Consider the following 22,756-nt stretch of genomic DNA (forward strand, 5'->3'; position numbering starts at 1 on the left):
AAGGCAGTGAACCATTCTCATTTTTTTTCCCTAAAGCTGGTCAGAGATTTGTCCTAAATCAGCAAAGTCAATTTTTTCATCACTTCTGCTACTCAGATCTTCATCAACCATTCTTCTTATATTGGGATAATTGATTTCTTCCATTTCTGAACATACACAGTTCTTGCAACAATTATCCTAACAAACTTGAAAAGTTTCTTTCTATATGGCCAGCATTCCCAAAAGATAAAACTCTGGTTTCAAATCTGAATATGCTCTTATCCATCTTAAATTGTTTGAAATTTCCCTTTTTGGATCCAAAACCCCCTCCTCAGCTGCCATGGGGATGGTAGGACTCGTAGGTCAGTGAGAGAGAGAGCATTTCCAAAGTCTGCTTTATCTTGTCATTTCACAGCAGCACTAACCCAAAATATCATGGAACAAGGGGATGAGTATGTCAACTCTCACACTATTTTTGTTGCCCTCCTCAGATTGGAGAGTGATTCTCTGGGGTAATGTGTGTGTATACACACACATACTTGTCAGACTCCTCTTTTGACTTGTATTCTTATTCTTGTTTTAATAGTCTATTCCTGTAGTTTATCACCCTTCTCCAATTTGTGGAGGTGGGGCGGATTGTAGGGGCAGAGGAGAATGGGATGCTTTCAGATAACCATTACCAGAAAAAAGTAAATTCTGACCCTCCATATATTGTTGGAATGCAAATCCAATCAGTCCTTGTCCAGCATGAACTGTTGAAGGATGAAAGAAGGACGTTGTAATCCAACAATATCTGCAGAGCCAATAGTGGTTGACGATAGAAGTTCCACAAATTGCCTGCCGTTCGCATAAACAAAAGACCAAAGTATGTGTGAAAACACTGAACCATTATTATCCTGCCCCTTGGATTGACCGAGTCAGCAATATATTGCCAGAGACAGACTACGACACTTGTGTTGCCTGGGTTAGCTGTCTGTTTTAAGCAACAGCTTTCACTACATATTAAGACTGGGGTGGTATTTCAGGAAATGAGTCAGATGGGAAGAGTGGATTGCTTCAGATTCCAAGCATGGATTCAGTTCTTCAAATAGAAAATCATTTCCCTCCAAACTATTAAACAGGGTGCTAGTTCCAGTAGGCAAGCCCCAAATAGTTTTAGTCATGTCCTTTTTAAAGAGAGAGTCTCATCCTATACATATGGCAAAATTTATTGTGTCCATTAAATTGCCTTATGTTTGACATGAACCTCTTGTGAGCTCAAAAGGCTAGCACAAGCCTTTTAGAAAAGGCATTTCAGATGCTAATAGGCCTGTCATCTGTAGAAATTTACATTAGTTGAAGATATGTTTGGCTAAAATGATCCCATCAGCTTTCTGTGATTGATTTTTTGATCCATCATGTTGTCTGACATATATCTTGGCATATTCCATTTATCTGAAAACTCAGACTGTATTTCATTGCTTAATAGTCACACTTTCCACCCCATTTTTTAAAGAACGGGGGTGCGACTATTATGTGAAGAAAAATTATGTTGTTTTTTTTAAAATTGCCTTACCTCTGAAAGGGAACGAGAAGAGGTATGTCTGTCTGTTTAAATTGCAGAGCCATCTAGGACTGATTTTCCTTTCTTTCTTTCTCCAAAGGCAAGGCAATTTAAAAACTATAAAATGGTGGTCTTTGGAGGTGCGCTCTTTCCTCTTCCCTCTATTCTCCAAGGCAAAGCAGTTTACAAAACTTGGAATAGAGTTCTTTGGAGGAAAGAGGGAAGATATGATTTCCAGAGACCTCTATTTGAGGGTTTTTAAAAACTGCATTGCCTTGTAAGAAGAAGAAAGGAAAGGAAAGTGGAGCTTCAGAGACTTCCATTTTGTAATTTTTAAACTGCTTTGTATTTGGAGAAAGAAGAAAGGGAGGGAGGGAGGGAGGGAGGGAGGGAGGGGATCAGCCTCAAATGTGGGTGTGACTATTATGCGAAGAAAACAAAAATAACATTTGGGCATCAAAATGGTGGGGGGCAGCTATTATGCAGTGACAACTTTTATGAGATGAAATGTGGAAGCTTCTCTTTGATGTTCTAATATTGCCTAGCCTTTACTTTATATCTGTTTAATAGTTGCACTATGTGCCTCCATTGCTGGGCATAGCACCTAACTAGCATCAGGGGATATCATGTGTAATGACTGGTAAGTCAGTGATTTGATCAGTAATCCATCTATTCTATGCATACATTTGTATGGCAAATCTAATGGTCAGTTCAAGGAGTTATTCCCTTTTGGCTTTTAGGAGCAACAGAAACCACTCTCAGGACCCATGGTTTTAGCAGCTGGGAGGATTATAAACCATCTGAAACAGAACAGGGAACCTTGGCCCTCAAGGTGTTGTTGAGTGACAGTTCCCATGATCCTTTACCAAGTTCACAGAGGCTGGTGAAAACTAGAGTCCAATGACACTGGTTCATATAAATTGACACCCCACTCCAGAAAACAGAAACCATACGTCTCTAAATTTATACTCAGCACTGCAATGGGGAAGTTTAATATTTTTTCAGAGACCTTACATGCATTCAACGTATAACAATCCTGTTTACTCATTTTAACCTGAAAGGTGATTATGTCGCTTAACTGCACATAGTGATGCAATATTGACCTTCTTACAAGAGGCCGACAGGCAGCTCTTACTCAATCGTAAGTACTTTCAACACAGTTGCGACATAGGCAGCATCCGCTGGTGGTTTCTTTTGGCTTCCAGGCTGCAGGAACTTCTTAATTGTAGGGATATTGCTTATTCTTGCTTTGAAAGCCTAAAGAAAAGGAGTTTAGAAATTGAAAAATCCTAAAACATAATCTTGAGTTCAAAAAAATCCACAACATTTTAATGATCTTTAGCAATACACTTTTGCAATATAAAGAACCAATTTCCTACACAGACAATACACTATAGATAACCCTACTGTTGTGTAATCGGGCAATATAAGATGGACCATTAGTAAAACTGTCTACCCTGAATATTAAAACAAAATCCAAAATCTAAGCAGAACCCAGGCTAGGTTGAAGCATACTTCTCTGAAGAAATGCTGATGTGGGGAGAAAATTGGGTTGATAGTAGAGAATACTGACAGCCATTAGTATCCTCTATAGCTAGGTAATAGCTACAAAGGCCATTCACCACTTCTCAAGTTGACCAAATACTTGAGAACTGTTGTTTTGTTGAACCAAAACAGTTCATACGTGTGTTTGTATGTATGAAGCAGATATTTATTTATTATCTTTATTTATACCCTGCCTTTCTCCCGAGGGGGACTCAAAGCGACAAACACTCCACACTAGGCATGTTTAAAAGGTGCAATACAAAAGTTTAAAAGCAATTAAAAAGCAATTAAATAGTAGCAGTGTGGTAAAAACAAAATTAAATACACAGGTATACTAAACTGGCATTTAAAACTCATACCCCCCCCCCCCCCCCCATCCATATCCCAGATATCAGCAGATAGGTTGGTCTATTGGCCAGGATCCCATATCATCATAGTAGCTTATCTAAAGAGATTGAAAAGAGCAGGGAAGAGAAATCCATAACTCAGAACTGGTACACATATGGTGAAAACTGAAATTTACACAATGCAGCTCATTAATGTCATACCTGCAACTTTGGAAACTGTGCAAGGACATCGGGTTTTATCTCTTCCATTGCTAAAATAGCTTCAAGGAGCTGTACATCTGCATAACTGAGGCTATTTCCAACAAGAAATTCTTGTCCATGTGTTTTCAGCGCCTAGAAAATACAAATTTGTGTAAATATGTTTGAGTATGTAGATATCTATACCGGCAGTCCACAAGTTACGAACCTGATAGCTTCTCTAGGTTTGTTCTTAAATTGAATTTGCATGTAAGTCAGAACAGGTACATTTTTAAGTGTAACTCCAGCTATATATATGTGATAATTGGATTTTGAAAAAAAAACTAGCTAGTTGTGGAAGCAAGGATTGAGTATAAAGCTTCAGTGGAGACACCTTTTCCCCATGATAATAACTCTTTTAGGAGTTATATCCACAATACCTGCTTTGAACTAGATTATCTGAGTCAACACTGCCATATAATCCAGTTCAATGTGGATTTTATATAGCTGTGTGGAAGGGACCATAGTCTAAAAAGTGACTTTGCCAAGCTCTTACACTGATTAACTTCATCCAAGGAATTTCTGTTTTAAATATGTGCATTGCACAGCTTGCAAGATATGTCTGCGCGTTGCCTACACCAGGGGTCCTCAAACTCAGGCCCGATGGCCGGATACGGCCCTCCGAGGTCATTTACACAGCCCTTGCTCAGGGTCAACCTAAGTATGAAATGACTTGAAAGCACACAACAACAACAACAACAATCCTATCTCATCAGCCAAAAGCAGGTCCACACTTTCAGTTGAAATACTGATAAGTTTATATTTGTTAAAATTGTTCTTCATTTTAAAGTGTTTTTGTACTATAAATAAGAGATGTGCAGTGTGCATAGGAATTCATTCGTGCTTTTTTCAAATTATAATCCAGCCCTCCAACAGTTTGAGGGACTGTGACCTGGCCCTCTGTTTAAAAAGTTTGAGGACTTTTAAAGAGATTCAAAGAGATATATAAAGAGATTCAAAGCTGGGGTGGGGGATGGGGAATTAACAGTTACGTATTCCAAAACATTATGAGCAGATCACATTAAGTTATTCAGCCAGAGTTAATTAAGTATTTTCTCAAAAAGAGACTTGAAGACACTTCTATTTTCTATTTCAGAATTCAGAAGATTGGGAAATTTGGAGTGCAGTGGATGATTAGAGAATGCAAAAAAGGTTCTATAGGTTCACATAATGCATAGACCATGCTTTCTCTGTTCTTGCGATATTACAAACAAGTCTCTGGATTCTGTAAAATCCTTAAAGAGACAGTTAAAACATATTTCTTATATATTCTGGCATTCAAATCTCTTTCCCGGCCAGATTTAATCATGAATTTTAAACTTGCGTCTTGCGTTCACTGTATTTTAATCTTTTTTATTTATTTATTTATTTATTTATTTACAGTTCTTATATTCCGCCCTTCTCACCCCGCAGGGGACTCAGGGCGGATTACAGTCAACACATATATGGCAAACATTCAATGCCAGTTTGACAAACAACATTTAACACACAAATACACCAAGGCTATTTAACTTTTTTCTGGCCGCCAGGGGAGCTGCTGCTTTTCATCGTCCATCAACGACACCGATGAAGTTCTTCCGCATTCCACATTCCCCGGAGTCTTCTTTCTTTATGGCCTCATAAATTAGTTAAATTTAGCCTCCCACACAAGGTGGTCCCTTATTTTCCTACTTGACAGATGCAACTGTCTTTCGGGTTGCAAAGGTCGACAATGGGCTACACAATGGCTGGACACCCACTCCAGCCCGGGCTGGCTTCGAACTCATGACCTTTTGGTCAGAGTGATCTTAATGCAGCTGACACTCAGCCAGCTGCGCCACAATTGCCCCTCTATGAAAGCCTTCACTTGGGTGGTAGGCAGTATGGTGTTTGTGGAGGACATTGGCAGGGCTCTTGGACATGTTTACAGCGCTCACTATAACCTGCAATGTCATTGGAGGGAGGGCCATTGGAGTCTCCTGAGGAGTGGGAACTATAGCTATTTGTGGAGGCAAGAGCTTGTCTGTGTAAGCAGACACTTCAACCACACATATACATATTTTCACTTTTATTATGTGTATAGATTATGTGTTGTTAGCTAGGTTATATCCCCTCTAGTGCTGCAAGGATAAGTAGGTAAAGAATAAAATTATTATTAATAATAATAATTATCCCCACTATCCAAACTAATAAGTAGTTACTAGGCCTGGGTAACAACGGAAAAATTTGTTTCTAAAATCGATTTGTATTTGGGATTTTTTTTGTTTTGATAATTAAAATAATTACAAAATTTTCCTTTTAAAAAGTTCGATATTTACGAAATTTCGTAAATGGTAAAAAATTAACGAATCGATTTCCGAAACAATAACGAATCGATTCGTTAATGGCGGACGCGACCACGAAATACGCTAAAAAACCTCCAAAACCTTCTGAAGCTTCCCTCTCCCTCTGTTGTTGACTGTTGGTGTGATATTATAATTTTTTTTCACTAATTAAACCATAAAACTGGCCCAGACATGCGGAAATAATAACGAAACGACTTCAAAACAATAATGAAACGAATACAATATCGAAATATGAAGCATTTACAAAACGTTTTTGAAATTTTTTTTTAATAATTGCTCCAGAATGGTTCGTTATCGTTTTGTAATTGAAAAAATTAACGAATTATTAACGAATTACGAATTAACGAAACGAAACCGCCCAGCCCTAGTAGTTACCAGTAAAAATTCTAGACGACAGCATACCTTTTCATACACTGGGAAGTACCTTGTGGTGGCCTTCTCGAAGATTGTAGCAGCCTGCTTCTCCTTTTGCTCGGGTGGGGTGAAGGGAAACATCAAAATCATTTGGAATAAGTCCATTGTCCCTTCTACATACATGTCAATGCTGCATGGATAAGCAGAGAAAATGGCATTTGTATAAATTCTGCTTAGTTAAAATCAGCCTTTGGACAACAGCAGGAAAGCATGAAGCTCAACAACAACAACACCAACAACACTGTTGGTCAGATGATTCATTGGAACTTGTGCCACAAATACCATCTGCCTGCAATAAAGAACTGGTGGGATCACAAACCTGAAAAAGTTACAAAAAATGAACACATCAAACTACTCTGGGACTTCCGAATTCAGACAGACAGAGTTCTGGAGCACAACACTCCTGACCTCACAATCGTGTTAAAAAACAAAGTCTGGATCATTGATATTGCAATTCCAGGCGACAGCAGGATTGAAGAGAAACAACTGGAAAAACTGACACAATATGAGGATTTAAAGATTGAACTGCAAAGACTCTGGCACAAGCCAGTAAAGGTGGTCCCAGTGCTGATCAGCACATTGGGTTCAGTGCCTAAAGACCTTGGCCTGCACTTAAACACAATAGGCGCTGACAAAATTACCATCTGCCAGCTGCAAAAGGCCACCTTACTGGGATCTGCACGCATTATTCGCCAATACATCACACAGTCCTAGACATTTGGGAAGCGTCTGACATGTGATCCAATACAACAGCCAGCAGAGTGATCTTGTGTACTGTGGACTCATCTTGTTGTGTTTCTAATAATAATAATAATAATTATTATTATTATTATTATTATTATTATTTTCTTGCCCCCATACAGGAGTATACATACATACATACATACATACATACATACATACAGGAATCAAGCATTCTCTGTTTCTTCCTCCCAATGCAAAATCGCCAGCTTTTAGCTGTTAGCTAGCAATTTTGCATTGGAAGGAAGAAACAGAGAAATGCAAGCAGCACCCTAAATGCCACCCTATTCCGAAATCTGAAAGTGCGTGTTTGGTTATTAGTAGTGCAAATCGAAATTGCTCCTTTCATAGTTTTCAATAGCCTTCCCCAACTTCAGCCTTTCCTGGTGTGCTGGACTACAAATTCTAATTGATAGCTTTGAATTGTGGGGTTTGTAGTGCAATATATCTGCCCTAAAGCACAAGATCTAACAACTTGTTTATTTAAGGTTTCTTAGTGATCTACATTTCTTTCACCCCCAGCCATCATGTATTCCTGTGCTATTTTGTCTGAATTGGAAAAAGTGAATGAGGAACGATACAGATACTGAGCTCTGTCTTTCAGGGTCTTCCCATAGAGGTTATATTTCCCTGCTATGTAGTTGAGAATGGCCCTGGTTTGGACCAGATTCATTCCATCCATCTCCACTAGTGGGAGTTGGCCAAACAGCAAGGCTCCATCTTTAGAAAAGAAAAGAAAAACAAAGTTAGTGATCATATCAATATAATATACATATCAATACATTATAAAGGGCGCAGTGGGTTAAACCGGTGTGCTGCTTAACTTGCTAACAGAAAGGTTGCAGGTTTGAATCCGGGGAGTGGAGTGACCTCCCGTTGTTAGCCCCAGCTTCTGCCAACCTAGCAGTTCAAAACCATGCAAATGTGAGTAGATCAATAGGCACCGCTTTGGTGGGAAGGTAACGGCAGTCCATGTAGTCATGCCGGCAACATGACCTTGGAGTTTACCGTGAGACTTCAGATACTTTTACGCTAACCTTTGTTCTCATCAAATAAATGTGTGTTACTTCTCCAAGCAGGAATTTCATCAAGAACACCCAGGGCCGTTCCACACAGTCCTATATCCCAGAATATCAAGGCAGAAAATCCCACAAGATCTGCTTTGAACTGGGCTATCAGAGTCCACATTGCCATATATCTCAGTTCAAAGCAGAAAATGTGATATTTTATTCAGCTGTGTGGAAAGGCCTGCTTGTTTTTGAATGTCTCCTCTTTTTAAACAGGAGATAAATTATACTTTCTTGTTGGTTTTTGAATAGTGTTTGAATTGAATAATCCAGGAGTTGGAGATCACAAATCAAACTTTTCTGCTTGATTTTACTGAATCATGTGAAAAGATGAATAGAATAGAGTGAATGCTCATTACAACAATATAAGTTAGGAAAATAAATGCGGAATTTTACTGCATTGTTATGTGTGAATAATACGAATAGCATGTTGGTAAAATCTAAGTCTAATATATGACTCACTGTTCTACTGTCTGTTCCTTTCCCAGATGATTTTTCTCTAATACCTTAATTACAAGACAGTTAAAGTCATCTCTCCACATTTGCAGGTTGTACTTTTTCATATTTGATTAAAAACCTCTAGCTACTCCAGTGTAAATTTATAGTTGATTTTCTCCATTCATGCTGTAGGATCCAGAAATTTATAATAATAATAAAAAATATTTATTACCTGCCCTCTCCCTGAATGGATTCAGGGCGGTTTACAAGAAAAAATAACAAAAATAACAAACATTCAGTGCCCCAAAACAAATAGACAAGCAAGGCAAAACATAAAATAGCATACTCAATATAACTGATAAACCAACAAAACCAAGGATTAAACTAAATAAACATAATAGATACAATGAATCATACCAATTAATACACAGAACATTAATATAATATAATATAATATAATATAATATAATATAATATAATATAATATAATATAATACAACAACATCAGCAAGTTGAGGTAAATATCCATTGTCAGGGCAGGAATGTGCCTCAGATATGCTAATCCTCCTCTTCGCCATAGACTAGATAACACAGATGGGTCTTTAATAGTTTTTTTAAAGGACAGGAGGGAGGGGGACATTTTTAGTTCTTTAGGGAGGGAGTTCCAGAGATGGGAAGCGACCATAGAGAAAGCCTTCTCTCTTGTTTCCACCAATCGCACTTGAGACGGGTGTCTCCCCCTCAGACCAAAGTACTTCTGCTGATTTATACAAGGATATGTGATATTTCAAATAGTCTGGGCCTGAACTGCAGCCAGTGGAGCTTCCGTAATATGGGATTTGTCCGCTCTCTCTATGGCACTCCTCTTAGTATCCTGGCTGGTGATCTCTGAACCAGATGCAGCTTCTGAACTATCTTCAAAGGCAGCCCCATGTAGAGAGCATTGCAGTAGTCCAGATGGGAAGTGACCAAGGTATGGACTACCATGGCAAGATCTGACATTTCAAGCTACTGGCATGGATGGCGCTCAAGTTTTAATTGTGCAAAGGTGCTCCTGGCCACCGCCAACACCTGGGTTTCCAGAGTCAACAATGAGTCCGGGAGAACCCCCAGACCGCGAACCTGTGTCTTGAGGGGGAGTGTGACCCTGTCTAACACAGGCTGTAATCCCACACCCTTGTCCACCTTCTGACTGACCAGGAGCACCTCTGTCCTGTCTGAATTTACCTTCAAATTTCTAGAGAGAACATCTCTCTAGGAATCTTTAGATTCCACAGTGCAATTCTATAGTCAGTTTCTAGTGGAAGTTGACTATAAAGTCATGCTGGAAGACCTAGATATTTCTAAATAAGTCTTCTTGCATGTAAAAGGGTAGCAATTTCTTAATTCATGCTTTTTTATTTTCATGGAGGTCCAGGGCCCCCTAACCCTAGTGAATGTGAAGGACTAACAGTATTTCACTGAATCAATTCTTGCAATCAATAGAAATAGGTGGTCCCCTCCCTTACCTTTGCTGCTTAGCCTTTTACTCTCTCTGCTTCTCTGACTTGCATTAGAAATCCCTTCTTGGGTGTAGTAGAGTTACAACAATGTTTTTAAAAGTAATGAAATACCTAGCTCATTTGTGAGTGACATACAAAAGGGCTTTCTTGCTCTATGTTCCCAGGCTTTCTCTGCTAGGGGAGGGATTAGCTTTTCCTATTCACTGTTGTCCTTTATAATGCACACACACACACATATGGGCGAGTCCTTGACATCTAAACTAGGTTATGCTTGAACATATATGTTATTTCTGTTTATTGATGCATTTTGAATCTATTGTCAAAGGGGTGTTGTATGGTTTTCAGGGTGGATTGCTGTGTTCTAGCATTTCACCTGCATCTCTGGCTGGCATCTTGAGGGGATCTGTTATCAATCTGTTATAATGTTTAACCATATTTCTTCATTAATTTGAATGTTATTCTTGTCAATTGCCTTGAGTGCATAGTTTGGCAAAAGGACAGAAAATGAAGTGAACCTTCACTCATACATAAATATGTCTCGAAACTTTAGTTTCCCACCAGGTTTGCAGCGTAATCCTCTAAAGCACCACACCTTTTAGTGTGGACAAATTTGGACAAGCTCAGGCTGTTCCAATAACAAAACACTGGAGTCATCCTATAATCCTCCACCCAAAGTTTATGTTATGGCAAGTGAAACAGACTGAAGAGTAGTTCAAGAACAGCCTGTTTGATTTCAATGGTACACTTGGCAGCATGTTTACTCTAAAGTAAAGAAAACAGAAAGAAAGAAAGAAAGAAAGAAAGAGAGAGAGAGAGAGAGAGAGAGAGAGGAAGAGAAGAAGAAGCAGAAGAAGAAGCAGAAGAAGAAGAAGAAGAAGAAGCAGCAGCAAGGAGGGAGGAGCAAGGAGGGAGGGAGGAAGAGTGGCAAGGATAATTTTTTGTTCCAATACATCTCAGAATTTAGAAGAAACCAATCTGAAAGTATTGTTGGGAATTGCCAAAAAATAGACTGGAACAAGAGATAATCATTTAAATATTTTCAAAGACCCAGAGAAATACTGCAATCTCCCAACCTGTCTGTCTCATCCAGAGAAACCAAACACTTGTCTCAGATTTTTACCTTTGCATAGTTTTTCATATTGTTCTTTTGTCTCCACAAATTCTTCTTCAAACTGGAGAAAGAGAGATTGGTTATGTTATTTATGTTTTTTAATAATAATTTATTTATTTATTTATTCCCCACTACCATCTCTTGGAGGGACTCGGGGTGGCTCACAAAGCACTCTAAAGGGCAAACATTCAAAATACAAAAGTGCAAAGACAATAACACAAAAGCAATAACAACCAAGGTCAGTAAAATGCAACAACAGCTACAGAATATAAAACAACTTCAATCAATATCTGTTCCATAAAGTGCATGGTGAACATAATCTTTAGATCCTCAAGTATGTTCATTAAGGGTTTCAAAACATAGTCTAAGGCTTGTCTAAAAAGCCTTGTCTTCAATTGTATACAGAAGGCTTGGAGAGCAGGGGCTAGCTTAATCTGTGAATGTTATGCATGGTCTTTTTGTTGCATCATTGATCACATAAGTTGTGAACGGAGACATTTCTTGTTCAAACCAAGGAAAAAGATATGAGCTAATTGTTCATAACCAATCCAGTGCCATTTAATAGTTTTGTTAAAAAAGAAGAAGAAACCTCAATTCCAGCTGCCGCTAACAACCACCGAGTAGATTCCATTCGTCCTCTGCCATTGAAGTAGGTAAGTTTGGGTTTCGCAGACATATTTTGAAGTTGATGGTTTCCTGAAAAATATAGCAATGGAAGGAATTGCATTTAATATTAGCCATCAGTTAGAATTGATAACAGGAGCCCCCATGGTGCAGTGGGTTAAACCCTTGTGCTGACAGGACTGAGGACCGACAGGTCAGATGTTGGAATCTAGGAAGAGTGCAGATGAGCTCCTGACTGTCAGCTCCAGCTTCCCATGCGGGAACATGTAAGAAGCCTCCCACAAGGATGGTAAAACATGAAAACATCCAGGCGTCCCTGGAACAACGTCCTTGCAGACGGCCAATTCTCTCACACCAGAAGCGGCTTGCAGTTTCTTAAGTCACTCTTGACACGAAAAAGAAGTATTGATAACAGGATGTATATACAGACTTGTAGATTTAATTTTATTAGTGGGTGGGGGTTGGATAAATCAGTAAATATCCCCATGTATAAAAAGAAATGATACAGAAGTGAGAGCAAACACATATGCATGAAAGGGCTGCACATTCTTCTGATTTCAGAAGTAGAGGTTCAGTTTTCCAAAGACTCCAGTACCTAGTACACTTAAGGAAAAGAAAATCCTTTTGACTGCAGTAAGACTTTTTAAAGTAAATATATTTAAATGTGTTTCTATCCCCTGGTAGAGCACATTATGGATGCTATTGTGATATTGATAGCTGACTTTTCTAATAATGAAGATTGTCCTGGTTGCTCAAAAGGAATGGCCAGAGGATTGTCCCCGTTGCTGCTTGTCCCCTAACATTTGCCGCCTTGAGAAGCTTTGCCACTGTTTTTCTAATGGCAGTGTTGACCATAGCCCTATCAATGTAACACTTCATAAGAAACAGTTGGATGCCCATCTCGCTGGGATACCATAGCAGTGGATTTCTGCATCGATAGAGAACCAGGCCAGATGGACTTTAGAATTGTTTCCCACTGTTTAATTCTGTCCCCATTCCCCACTCCATGCTTCCCCTCTTCAGGGCCGTAGCCAGAAATTTTTTTGGGGGAGGGTTGAAAATTTCAGGGAGGGTTGAAAATTTTGGGGAGGGCTGAAAATTTTTGAGGGGGTGTGTGTGAAAATTTCGGGGGGGGGGGGTTAGGGTCACGCTGAAGCAAAGAGCACAACAGGGGGCAGAGCAGCCTTCAATAGCCTGCAGCTCTGCCCCTGTCAACCACCTTCACCAGGTCTGGCCTCCTTAATGAGACCATTCAACACACACACACACCCCGCCCCCCCAACTTGGTTGCTTTGCTGCATCGGCTATTGCTGCAAGTAGTGACAGTGGGAATCAGTTGTCAATATTTGCTTGAGATAGTGCTTGCAGTTCTGGAGGGACTCTTAATTTTTTGCGTCTCATAGACTTAGCATGGGGATTTGGTTAACCAGTTAAAATTAAACCAGTGGTTTTTTTTAACCTGAAAAATTTGGGCTTGCCCCTCTTAACCCAACCATAGGATGTGAATTTCCTTACACTCCTGAGATGGCTAGACAGGAGTGTAGTGCTATTCTCCACTAGTTCTTTTGAGAATGTGCAATGGAACAAAAAAGAGGAGTTACTGTATGCAGATACAAAAGTCTGAATGCAAAATACACCTGCCCTAACATTAGATCTGAATGGCTTGTATGGTTTCCAATTACCAATTCCATGGGAAATAATACACAAGAAGCCCAGTCTCTCCCCCATGCCTTCCACCTTTGTAGTTTGCTGAGAAAAGGGAGTGATTGATTGTACTTAAACTGAATAAGAAGCCTTTATATATGATACTCTAATATCAGTGTCTAAGTGCAAACATTTCAAGGGCTGGCCGGCCATTGAAGTCACACACATTGAGGTTGCACAAAAAAAACCCAACCCCAACAATGTATTACAATATGGAAGAGCTTAGGCCCCTTTCCCCACAGCTGGATAACATCCTACATTATGTGCTTCGAAATGGAATATATGGCAGTGTGGATTCAGATAACCCAATTCAAAGAAGATATTGTGAGATTTTCTGCCTTGATATTCTGGGTTATATGGCTGTGTGGAACAGCCCTTAGTCCCAGCCTCCCACCACAAAGGCTTACTACTTCTCCATTCTTCTGCTGCTTTCTTGTGGCCGAGTGGAGGAACTGGAAGCCTTTGCTTCCCTTGTCATTCAAACTGAACAAACAGAAGTTCATCCAAACTATGGCTTGTTTAAAACGAGACTTGGCACAGAATGATAAATTGCTAGTTAAGCTCTGACAGTTTGCCAGGAAATGCAGCCAACTCTCCACATTCACTGGAGTTAGAGGTGCAGGACCCCAATGAAAGTGAAAAACTGTGAAGAAGGAAATTGCTATATATTTTTAATCTGCAAGAAGACCTCACTAGAAATTTTCCAGCACCACTCTATGGTCCACACAGCCCTAAACTCAGAATATCAAACAGAAAATCCCACATTATCTAAGTGTGGACTCAGATAGCCCAGTTCAAAGCAGATATTGTGGGATTTTCTGCCTTGATATTCTGGGATATAGGGCTGTGTGGAATGGCCCTATGTGTCAGTTCTGTTGAAAGTGACCATAGAATCTCATTGACACTTAAACTCATGTTGTTTGTTTGATGTCTGTTTTGTGTATTTAATATGTATTTTATAGAAATCTTTTATAGAAACATGTATATTTGTCAAATTTTTGCTATGTTTGTGTTCATAAATTGTGTTGTAACCTTCCTTGAGCCGCAGGGAGAAGCAGATAAGAAATAAAATCATTTTATTTATTTATTTCATGTCAGAAGTATTGCATAAATAAGTATAAAACTGATAAAATAGAGGGAACACAAGCAGCTAAATAATTTTAGATCAAAAACAGGCAACAGTCACCGCATTGTCTGTAGCTTTAAGCAATTCTTCCTCAGTGCATGAGGCAGGGCATTGTGGACTAGATTTTAATTGCAGAGTTATCTGTTCTGTTCCAGTCACACAAGGTGTGCTGTTTTGGCAGGGTTGTGCCATTTTACCGGGTTGTCTTTTGATCTGCCCACTCCACTTCTGAGTGTGTTCAGGGACTTCCAAGTTGCCCATTTTTTGTTTGCCCCTGGAGGAAGACCTTCATGGGGGGCCATCCATTTGGCATGTCCTGGTTTCGCTGCCCAGAGTGATACACTTGCTATTGCTGGGGGAACATTAAGAGGAGTGGTGGTTCTTATGGAACTCTTCATTAATTTGAGTCTACCAAGAAGAGGCTGATAGCCATGCAGTGGGTGGCTTTCACAGTGTTCAACCTTATTTCTCACACAGTTAGCAACAATTTCTCATCACACATTGGGAGGGAATTATTATTATTATTATTATTATTATTATTATTATTACTGGAGGACCTCGAAAGTCCTATATTGGTGTTCTCTCTGGAAATCTCTACTCCTCCTGGAGAACATTGACAATAGAGTAACATTGGAGGACCTAGAGATTCCTAGACAGATTTAATAAAATATGTAAATAATCAAATCCTCAAAAGTCAAAACCACAAATGTGGATGGACAACTGTATATCTATTGAAATCTTATGGATTGGCAGATTGGAACTGGGTTGTGCTTGCTACATGTTGTTTCTAAGAATATTTGTGGTTTTGGCTCCCCTGGCGGCCAGAAAAAGTTAAATAGCCTCTGTCTATGTCTGTATATGTTTGTATGTCAAAAATTGGCATTGAATGTTTGCCGTATATGTGTACACTGTAATCCGCCCTGAGTCCCCTGCAGGATGAGAAGGGCAGAATATAAAAGCTGTAAATAAATAAATAAATAAATTTTGTAGTCTTATGCTAATAAGCCATGGCCAATTAAAGGATCTCATGGGACATACACAATTTATGTCTCTTTCTTCATTCATCTTCGCCACTTGTATTCTGGTTTGCTAGCCCTGTTTCCTTTTGAGAAGTGGTTGGTTGAAAGTGCCCACAGTCACAATATAAAACTGGTAAATGGTGTATTGCCTGAAATTGCTAAACGTTAACCACATCATCATGCTTTCTTGTGGCAATAGTTGATCCAAAAAAGCGGGGAGAGGAGTTATATGGGTGTGGCTATGAGATAAGGGCACAAACCCTAGTTGACTCATAAGTGCTAGCATTCAAAGCCTGGGTGAAAGCATAGTCTAATCCCATCATGAAAAGGTGATCTAAGCCCAACATTGTCCTCAAAAATGGAGAGATTAATGATGTTGCTGTGACTGAGTTGTTCCATAAACATCTTGACAGTGCACAAAGTCTCTCCCACTTCTACAGACCATGCCCTATGAGGAGCGTTTTAAAGAGCTGGGTATGTTTAGCCTACAGAAGAGAAGGTTGAGAGGAGGTGTGGTAACCATGTTTCAATGCTTGAAAGTATGACATAAGGAAGAGGGAGCAGGTTTGCTTTCTGCTGCCCTGGAGACTAGGATGCGGAACAATGGCTTCAAACTACAGGCAAGGAAATTCCTTCTGAACATTAGGAAGAACTTCCTAACTCTGAAAGCTGTTCAGCAGTGGAACTCTCTGCCCTGGAGTGTGGTGGCAGCTCCTTCCTTGGAGGCTTTTAAACAGAGGCCAAATGGCCGTTCGTTAGGGGCACTTTGGTTGTGCTTTTCCTGCATGGCAGTGGGTTGGACTGGATGGCCCATGCAACCTCTTCTGACTATTATTCTATGATTCTACAGACTCGGGCACTACTTATTTTGACACTAGTATTTCTGTTAAATAATTGTATTATTATTATATTAAATATTACGGTAAGGAACGAACAAAATGAAGCGATCTTCTATGATGTAATGCAGGTAGAGACTCAAATTCAGAACAAAATATCTTGAAGTTCTGCAAGATATTTGATACAGATTTAGACAATTTGTTGCATTTTGGTTAAAAAGACCATAGGTTTTTAAAACCCTAGGAGGGTTCAGGGGAAAGCAGTCCAGCACAAATCTATAACTGTATGAAAAAGACTATGGAAGCCATACTAATTCTATACCACTTTAACTGCCATGGATTTTTAAAAATTGTTTCAGAAGCGACTTGAGAAACTGCAAGTCACTTCTGGGGTGAGAGAATTGGCCGTCTGCAGAGACGTTGCCCAGAGGATGCCTGGATATGTTACCATCCTGTGGGTGACTTCTCTCATGGGTGGCTTCTCTCATGGGAAGCTGGAGCTGACAGATGGGAGCTCACCATGTTTTGCGGATTCGAACTGCCAGCCTTCAGGTCAGCAGGTCAGCCGGCTCAAGGGTTTAACTCATTGTGCCACCATGGCTCCTACTGCCATGGATCAATGCTATGGAATACTGGGAGTTGTAGCTTGCTAAGGTACCAGCACTCTTTGCAGAATCAGCTAAATGCCTTAGAAAACTACAACTCCCAGCATTCCATAGTATTGAGCCATGGTAGTAAAAAGTGATGTCAAACTGCATTAATTCTACTGTGTAGATGGACTCTATGGTATACTTCTAACCATGATCAGTGTGTCGAAGCACTGGCACAGTTCTGATATACCTATATTAATAACTTTGCAAAAGAAATAATAAAATGAGTGGCAAAACTACACAGGAACAGTTTACATGCAGAACTGTTTCCTATGATTTAATACAGACCTTCACCATTGAAACAGGAAACTGATGCCACCATTGCTTCATGCTCAAGATTACTTAGACCAAACACATCTTGTGTAATCTACGTAACTATCAAGAGAATGTTCACTGGATTGTAACCATTCTGCATTTCATCCCGCTGCTTCTAACTCTGCCAAGAATATATGGATGTCTGAGGAATCCACACCATGATGTCCTTCATTTTTATTTACAAAAAAGTTAAGAATATTTGAACAGCCAAAGGTTATGTTGTCTTAGATTGACTCCAAGTAAGAAGCTTTAAGGAGAAGCTGTCCGCAGCATCTGTACTGACTGATAGGCTTATCATCCTAATGCAGATACTACACTCTTGTCTCATCTTAAACATACGCTGCTGCATTAAGCATATGTAGAACAGCTAACATTTTAAGCAAACAGTCAAAAGTATGTTTGTTTAGAAGTAACTCCCATTATGCCTACTCCAAGGAAAGTCTCTTCCCATAGAGAACTGATACCTGTTTATTGAATTTTTTGTCTAGAAAAACCAAGTTGCTCTCTGGTCTGAGAATTGCAGACTTTCCATGCAATCCTAAGCTGATTCTATACTGCAGAATTAATGCAGTTTGCTATCATTGTCCTAATTTCTCACCAAACTACAAATCCCATAGCATTGAGCCATGACAATTAAAATGATTTTTTTTCGTGTCAGGAGCGACTTGAGAAACTGCAAGTTGCTTCTGGAGCGAGAGAACTGGCTGTCTGCAAGGATGTTGCCTAGGGGACGCCCGGATGTTTTGATGTTTTATCATCCTTGTGGGAGGCTTCTCCCATGTCCCTGCATGGGGAGATGGAGCTGACAGAGGGAGCTCAACTCACTGTCCCTGGATTCGAACTGCTGACCTGTCAGTCAACAGTCCTGCTGGCACAAGGGTTTAACCCATTGTGCCACTGGGTTTCCAAAGTGATGTTGAACTGCATTAATTGTACTGTGTACATGCATCAGGAGACATGCCTATTCAGAAATAAGACCTGTTGATTTCAGTGGTACTTTCCTACTTGAATGTATGACATTTAAGCCTGAAAATATATATTCTTTTTTTTAAAAAAATTACTGTATTCCACATGTTTTCCCCCCAGCACTTTCTAATAAATTGTGATAAACTCTCACAATATTCTTTTCGTACAAAGCAATGTTGTTTGGAATACAGAAGACCGGAACTCCCTGCCCAACACACACAATTCACAGTTACAGCAGGAGAAAAAGTATTTAATCTATTCAAAGAGATTCAAAGCAAAGAATGGCAGTCTAAAGTACATTTCACCCCTTCTCCAATATATCTAAGTACATTTAAGTATATTTTAATCTTTTACGTTCCAAAATTTGTACATGCATTCCTTTGCCTTGGCAAATCAACTCTATGCCTTCTGCCTACTTGGCTGGCTTTGACATGCGGTGTATTTGTAGATCTTTCACAGATGATCTTCTTTCATCTGTCAAAGATCTACAAATACACAGCAAGGATTGTAAACCTTAAATCAGCAAAAATTATATATTGTTTCTGTTGTGACCAGCAGTTTTGTTTATATTTAATCCGTTCTTCCTACACCAGCAGAATTCAAAGCATTTAGTGGTTGAAGAAAATATCTGTTCTGCCATACTTACCTTCTGCAAGGCTCAAGATACCTTCCCTCGTGTCTGCAAGAACAGTGCCTCAGACTTTTGTAATGCAGGAAACTCCACCTACTTTGGGGAAGACTCCGACTACCTCTCCCTCTGACTGTCTTCCCTGTCTGGCTTATGTATTTTTCAAACCTGTTTTTTGCATTTGAAATGGCTGGGCTTACTAATATTTAAAGGAAAATGTACTATAACAGACCCTTGGACATGTAGTAAAACAGTCAATCGTGAATTTGGTGAAAGCTATTGTGTAAAACCGTCAATTTTTCATGGAGTTATTTATCTTGTCAGAACAGAATTGAGAATACAGTTATAATGTATTTAAAAAAAAAAACCACAAACAAAGTTAAGAACTTGACATTATGCTAAATGTCCTTTAACCAGAAACTGGCCACTTGGAGTGCCTCTGGTGTCGCTGTAAGAAGGTCCTCCATTGTGTATCTTGCAGGGCTCAGGTTGCACTACAGTAGTTTGCTCTTCTCCGCACTTGCATGTCATGGACTCCACTTTGCATGGGAGGTTGCGGGTTGGGAAAAGTTTTTGGGATATAATGGAAGGAGGGCTTTCTTTGGCTAATGTATCAGATGCCATGGTCTGATAGCTACCATTCCCAGATAACCTGAAGGTGGTCTAAAAGTGTGTCTAAAAGTGTGTTCAGGGATGACCAAACCTGTCTTAGATGAAAGGAAAACATGCCTACATAGTTCTTATCACAAGATCCATCTAAGAATGCCTTCAAAATGCAGATCATGCCTTCTGTTTAGCACACCATCTCATAGACCATCTTCTAAACTCGTATATTGTCCCATTTTAGCCATATTCCCCACCTGTTTAACGAGAAGAATTAGGTGATTTTAAGATTTGGGTCCTTCTCATGAGAATCCACCATTTAGTGTTTTAATGCTACTACTTCACAGTAGCACAGTAACACACTTTTGAGTTTCCCAAGTACATGTAAATCTCTCTATTCCTTCCAGCATAATAAATATGGATGGCCTAAGAAACATGGGTTTTACCATTCTCAACCTTTTCCCATTAGGATATGTTGCCATACTTTGTTTTGCAGTGCAGTGACCAACAGTACTCTGAGGATTCCTGTAAGTGACAATCCAAGTTAACAAATCAACATTGCCAGCACTTTGGTAAATATAGCTGGAGTCTTAAATAGTAATTGCAAAAAAAAATCTTGGATGTCTTTTAAACTGTAAGGAAATGTATTGTCGGAGGCTTTCATGGCTGAAATCACTGGGTTGTTGTAGGTTTCTCGGGCTGTATGGCCATGTTCTCGATGCATTCTCTCCTGATGTTTTGTCTGCATCTATGGCAGGCATCCTCAGAGGTTGTGAGGAAATGATTGTACACAAAGAGAATCCATAATAGTGCAAGGAATAAACTGAAAAATTATATGGTTACCTTAAATATCTTTAAAATGTATTTTTTTTATATTTTTGCATGAGGGTTGGAGCACACTTTAGTGACTGTTTTAACAGTATGTGATTGTGCTGCTTATTTTATAATATCACGTGGCATTCCTAGTTTTCCTCCATTGTATGGCTGTAACTTTTAATTCACAAGAGAAACCCATGAATAGGATTCTGAAGATGCTTAAGTCCAGTGTTAGGAGTGGTACAATAAGTAACTAGTGTTGTTGCCACAGTACTTAGTAAATCTATGTGGTGGAGTGAGTGTAACTTTTCTCCATTCCACTTCCCTCTTCTCAAGCTTCAACTTTCAGTGACTAGACAGAGAGAACTTCCAGCTGTGTTGCCACAAGTCGCTCCTTTTGCTTCATTCACCATTTATTTTATTTTATTTTATTTATTGAATTTTGCAGTTTTTTCCTAGCGCTATTCTGCTTGCTTGTTTGTTGTATAACCAAATAAGCCTTTTCTTTGTGTTGGATATTCTGCAGAGCTATTTTTGGAACATTATTGTTTCATGTTCCATTGGGATATCAAAAATTGAAATATCAAAACACAAATGTTTTGTGTTTTTATATCCCAATGGTTGGAAAGTTTAATATTTTTAAGATATAAAAGGGTAAATTTTAATTATTTTACAGAGAAAGAAGTAAAACACCAACCCCATCCACACTGCATTTATAATGGAGATTGAACTGGATCATATGGCAGTGCAGACTCATATAATTCAGTTCAATGTTGCATTAAATGAGGGCACTTCTACTCAGGACCAAAACCCATGACCTATCACGGTTAACCCGAGTTGCCCAAACAATGTGAGGCCATTGCATTAGTGGTTGAAAAATAATTGCATGTTGTAATCTTTCTGCCGCTCTACACTCCACATCCCTTATTCATCCATGTTCTGTTGCAATGTGTATAACATGGATGTCAGTTGTATGGAGGAGAACAAAATATCATAGAAGTGCTGCTGTATACATACTCCACATTCCTTATTCATCCATGTTGTGTTGCAAAGTGTGCAACATGGATGCCAGTTGGATGGAGAAGAACAAAAATATAAAAATTCATCTATTTTTCTGAATTATTTGCCAGTTTCTTATCTGTGTCTCATCATGCCATGTATTTCAGTACTTGATTGTTCTTTGTTATGATAGTACAGTACTTATGTTTTCTTATTCTTCTAATTTTTGACATTTTAATGGCATTTTTGAAAGTAAAAGGAATTGAATTTGTTTTTGTTACAAACCACCTTTAATATTCCAAACCTATATTGGAGCAAAATATTAGAAATTGAGCTGCCGATATACATGGAGCAGTAAACAAAATATTGATTCTTATTCATTTTTATTGTTAATTATCAGATTTCTCATGTATTTCCCCAATATATATTTGGATGTTTGTTTTCTTATACACAGGCAGTCCCCGAGTAACAAACATCCAACTTGCAAATGACGCATAGTTACAAGCAGGAGTGAGATGACAGGAAGTGAAAGAAATCTAACCTTCAGAAGGAAATTCACTCCTGGAAGAGTTATCATGGGGAAAGGTTCTCTCCATTGAAGCTTTCTCACCAATAGCAAGCCAAATATTTTAAAATCCAATTATCACGGGGAAAGAAAGTGAGGTGAAATCCTCTGAACAGGGGGACAGACTGCAAAAAAAAAAAAGTCCCCAAGGATGTCAACTCTGTGTTATCCAAAGTGTGTGCGTGTCTGTATATGTGTATGTGTGTATATATGTGTACACACAGACACACATATGGAGTTACACCTTTAAAAGCACCTGCTCTGGCTTATAAATTTAACCCAAGAACAAAGCTACAGACCTCATCTTGTTCATAGCTTGGGGATAGCCTGTAGAGCAGCATTTCTCAACTTAAGGTTGGGACCCCTGGGGGAGTCACGAGGGGGGTTTCAGAGAGGTCGCCAAAGACTAACATAAAACATATATTTCTGATTATTTTTGGTAGAGAAGGCTGAAGATCTCTCCCCTTGTCCTTCTCTTCCTCTTTGGAAACACCAAAAGCCCTCCTCCTGGGTGATTGGCCAGCCTCTCAGCCAATCACAGCAGGAGGAGGGCTTTAGGTGTTTCTGAGGCTCCAAGCAGGGAGGGGAGAGCAGGTGTGTTATCTTCTAAATCACTGTCAATTTCTCCCAAATCCCTCCAGTATTTTCTGTTGGTCA

At 39.3% G+C, this 22,756-nt stretch overlaps 1 protein-coding gene across 1 annotated transcript; it reads right to left on the reverse strand.

Moving 5' to 3' along the window:
• Nucleotides 1-2,484: 2,484 nt before the first annotated feature.
• On the reverse strand, nt 2,485-19,242 carry LOC132783296 (glutathione S-transferase A4-like). The gene is made up of 7 exons (XM_060788433.2): nt 19,135-19,242; nt 11,838-11,944; nt 11,258-11,309; nt 7,718-7,850; nt 6,378-6,519; nt 3,616-3,747; nt 2,485-2,779 (listed from the first exon to the last, which is right to left on the reverse strand). Exons 2-7 carry the CDS (start codon nt 11,922-11,924, stop codon nt 2,654-2,656), a joined length of 672 nt encoding a protein of 223 aa, XP_060644416.2. The 5' UTR covers nt 11,925-11,944; nt 19,135-19,242; the 3' UTR covers nt 2,485-2,653.
• Between the last annotated feature and the right edge of the window lie 3,514 nt (nt 19,243-22,756).

The sequence above is a fragment of the Anolis sagrei genome, chromosome 1 (assembly GCF_037176765.1).
Source record: "Anolis sagrei isolate rAnoSag1 chromosome 1, rAnoSag1.mat, whole genome shotgun sequence".
NCBI classification, from domain to species: domain Eukaryota; kingdom Metazoa; phylum Chordata; class Lepidosauria; order Squamata; family Dactyloidae; genus Anolis; species Anolis sagrei.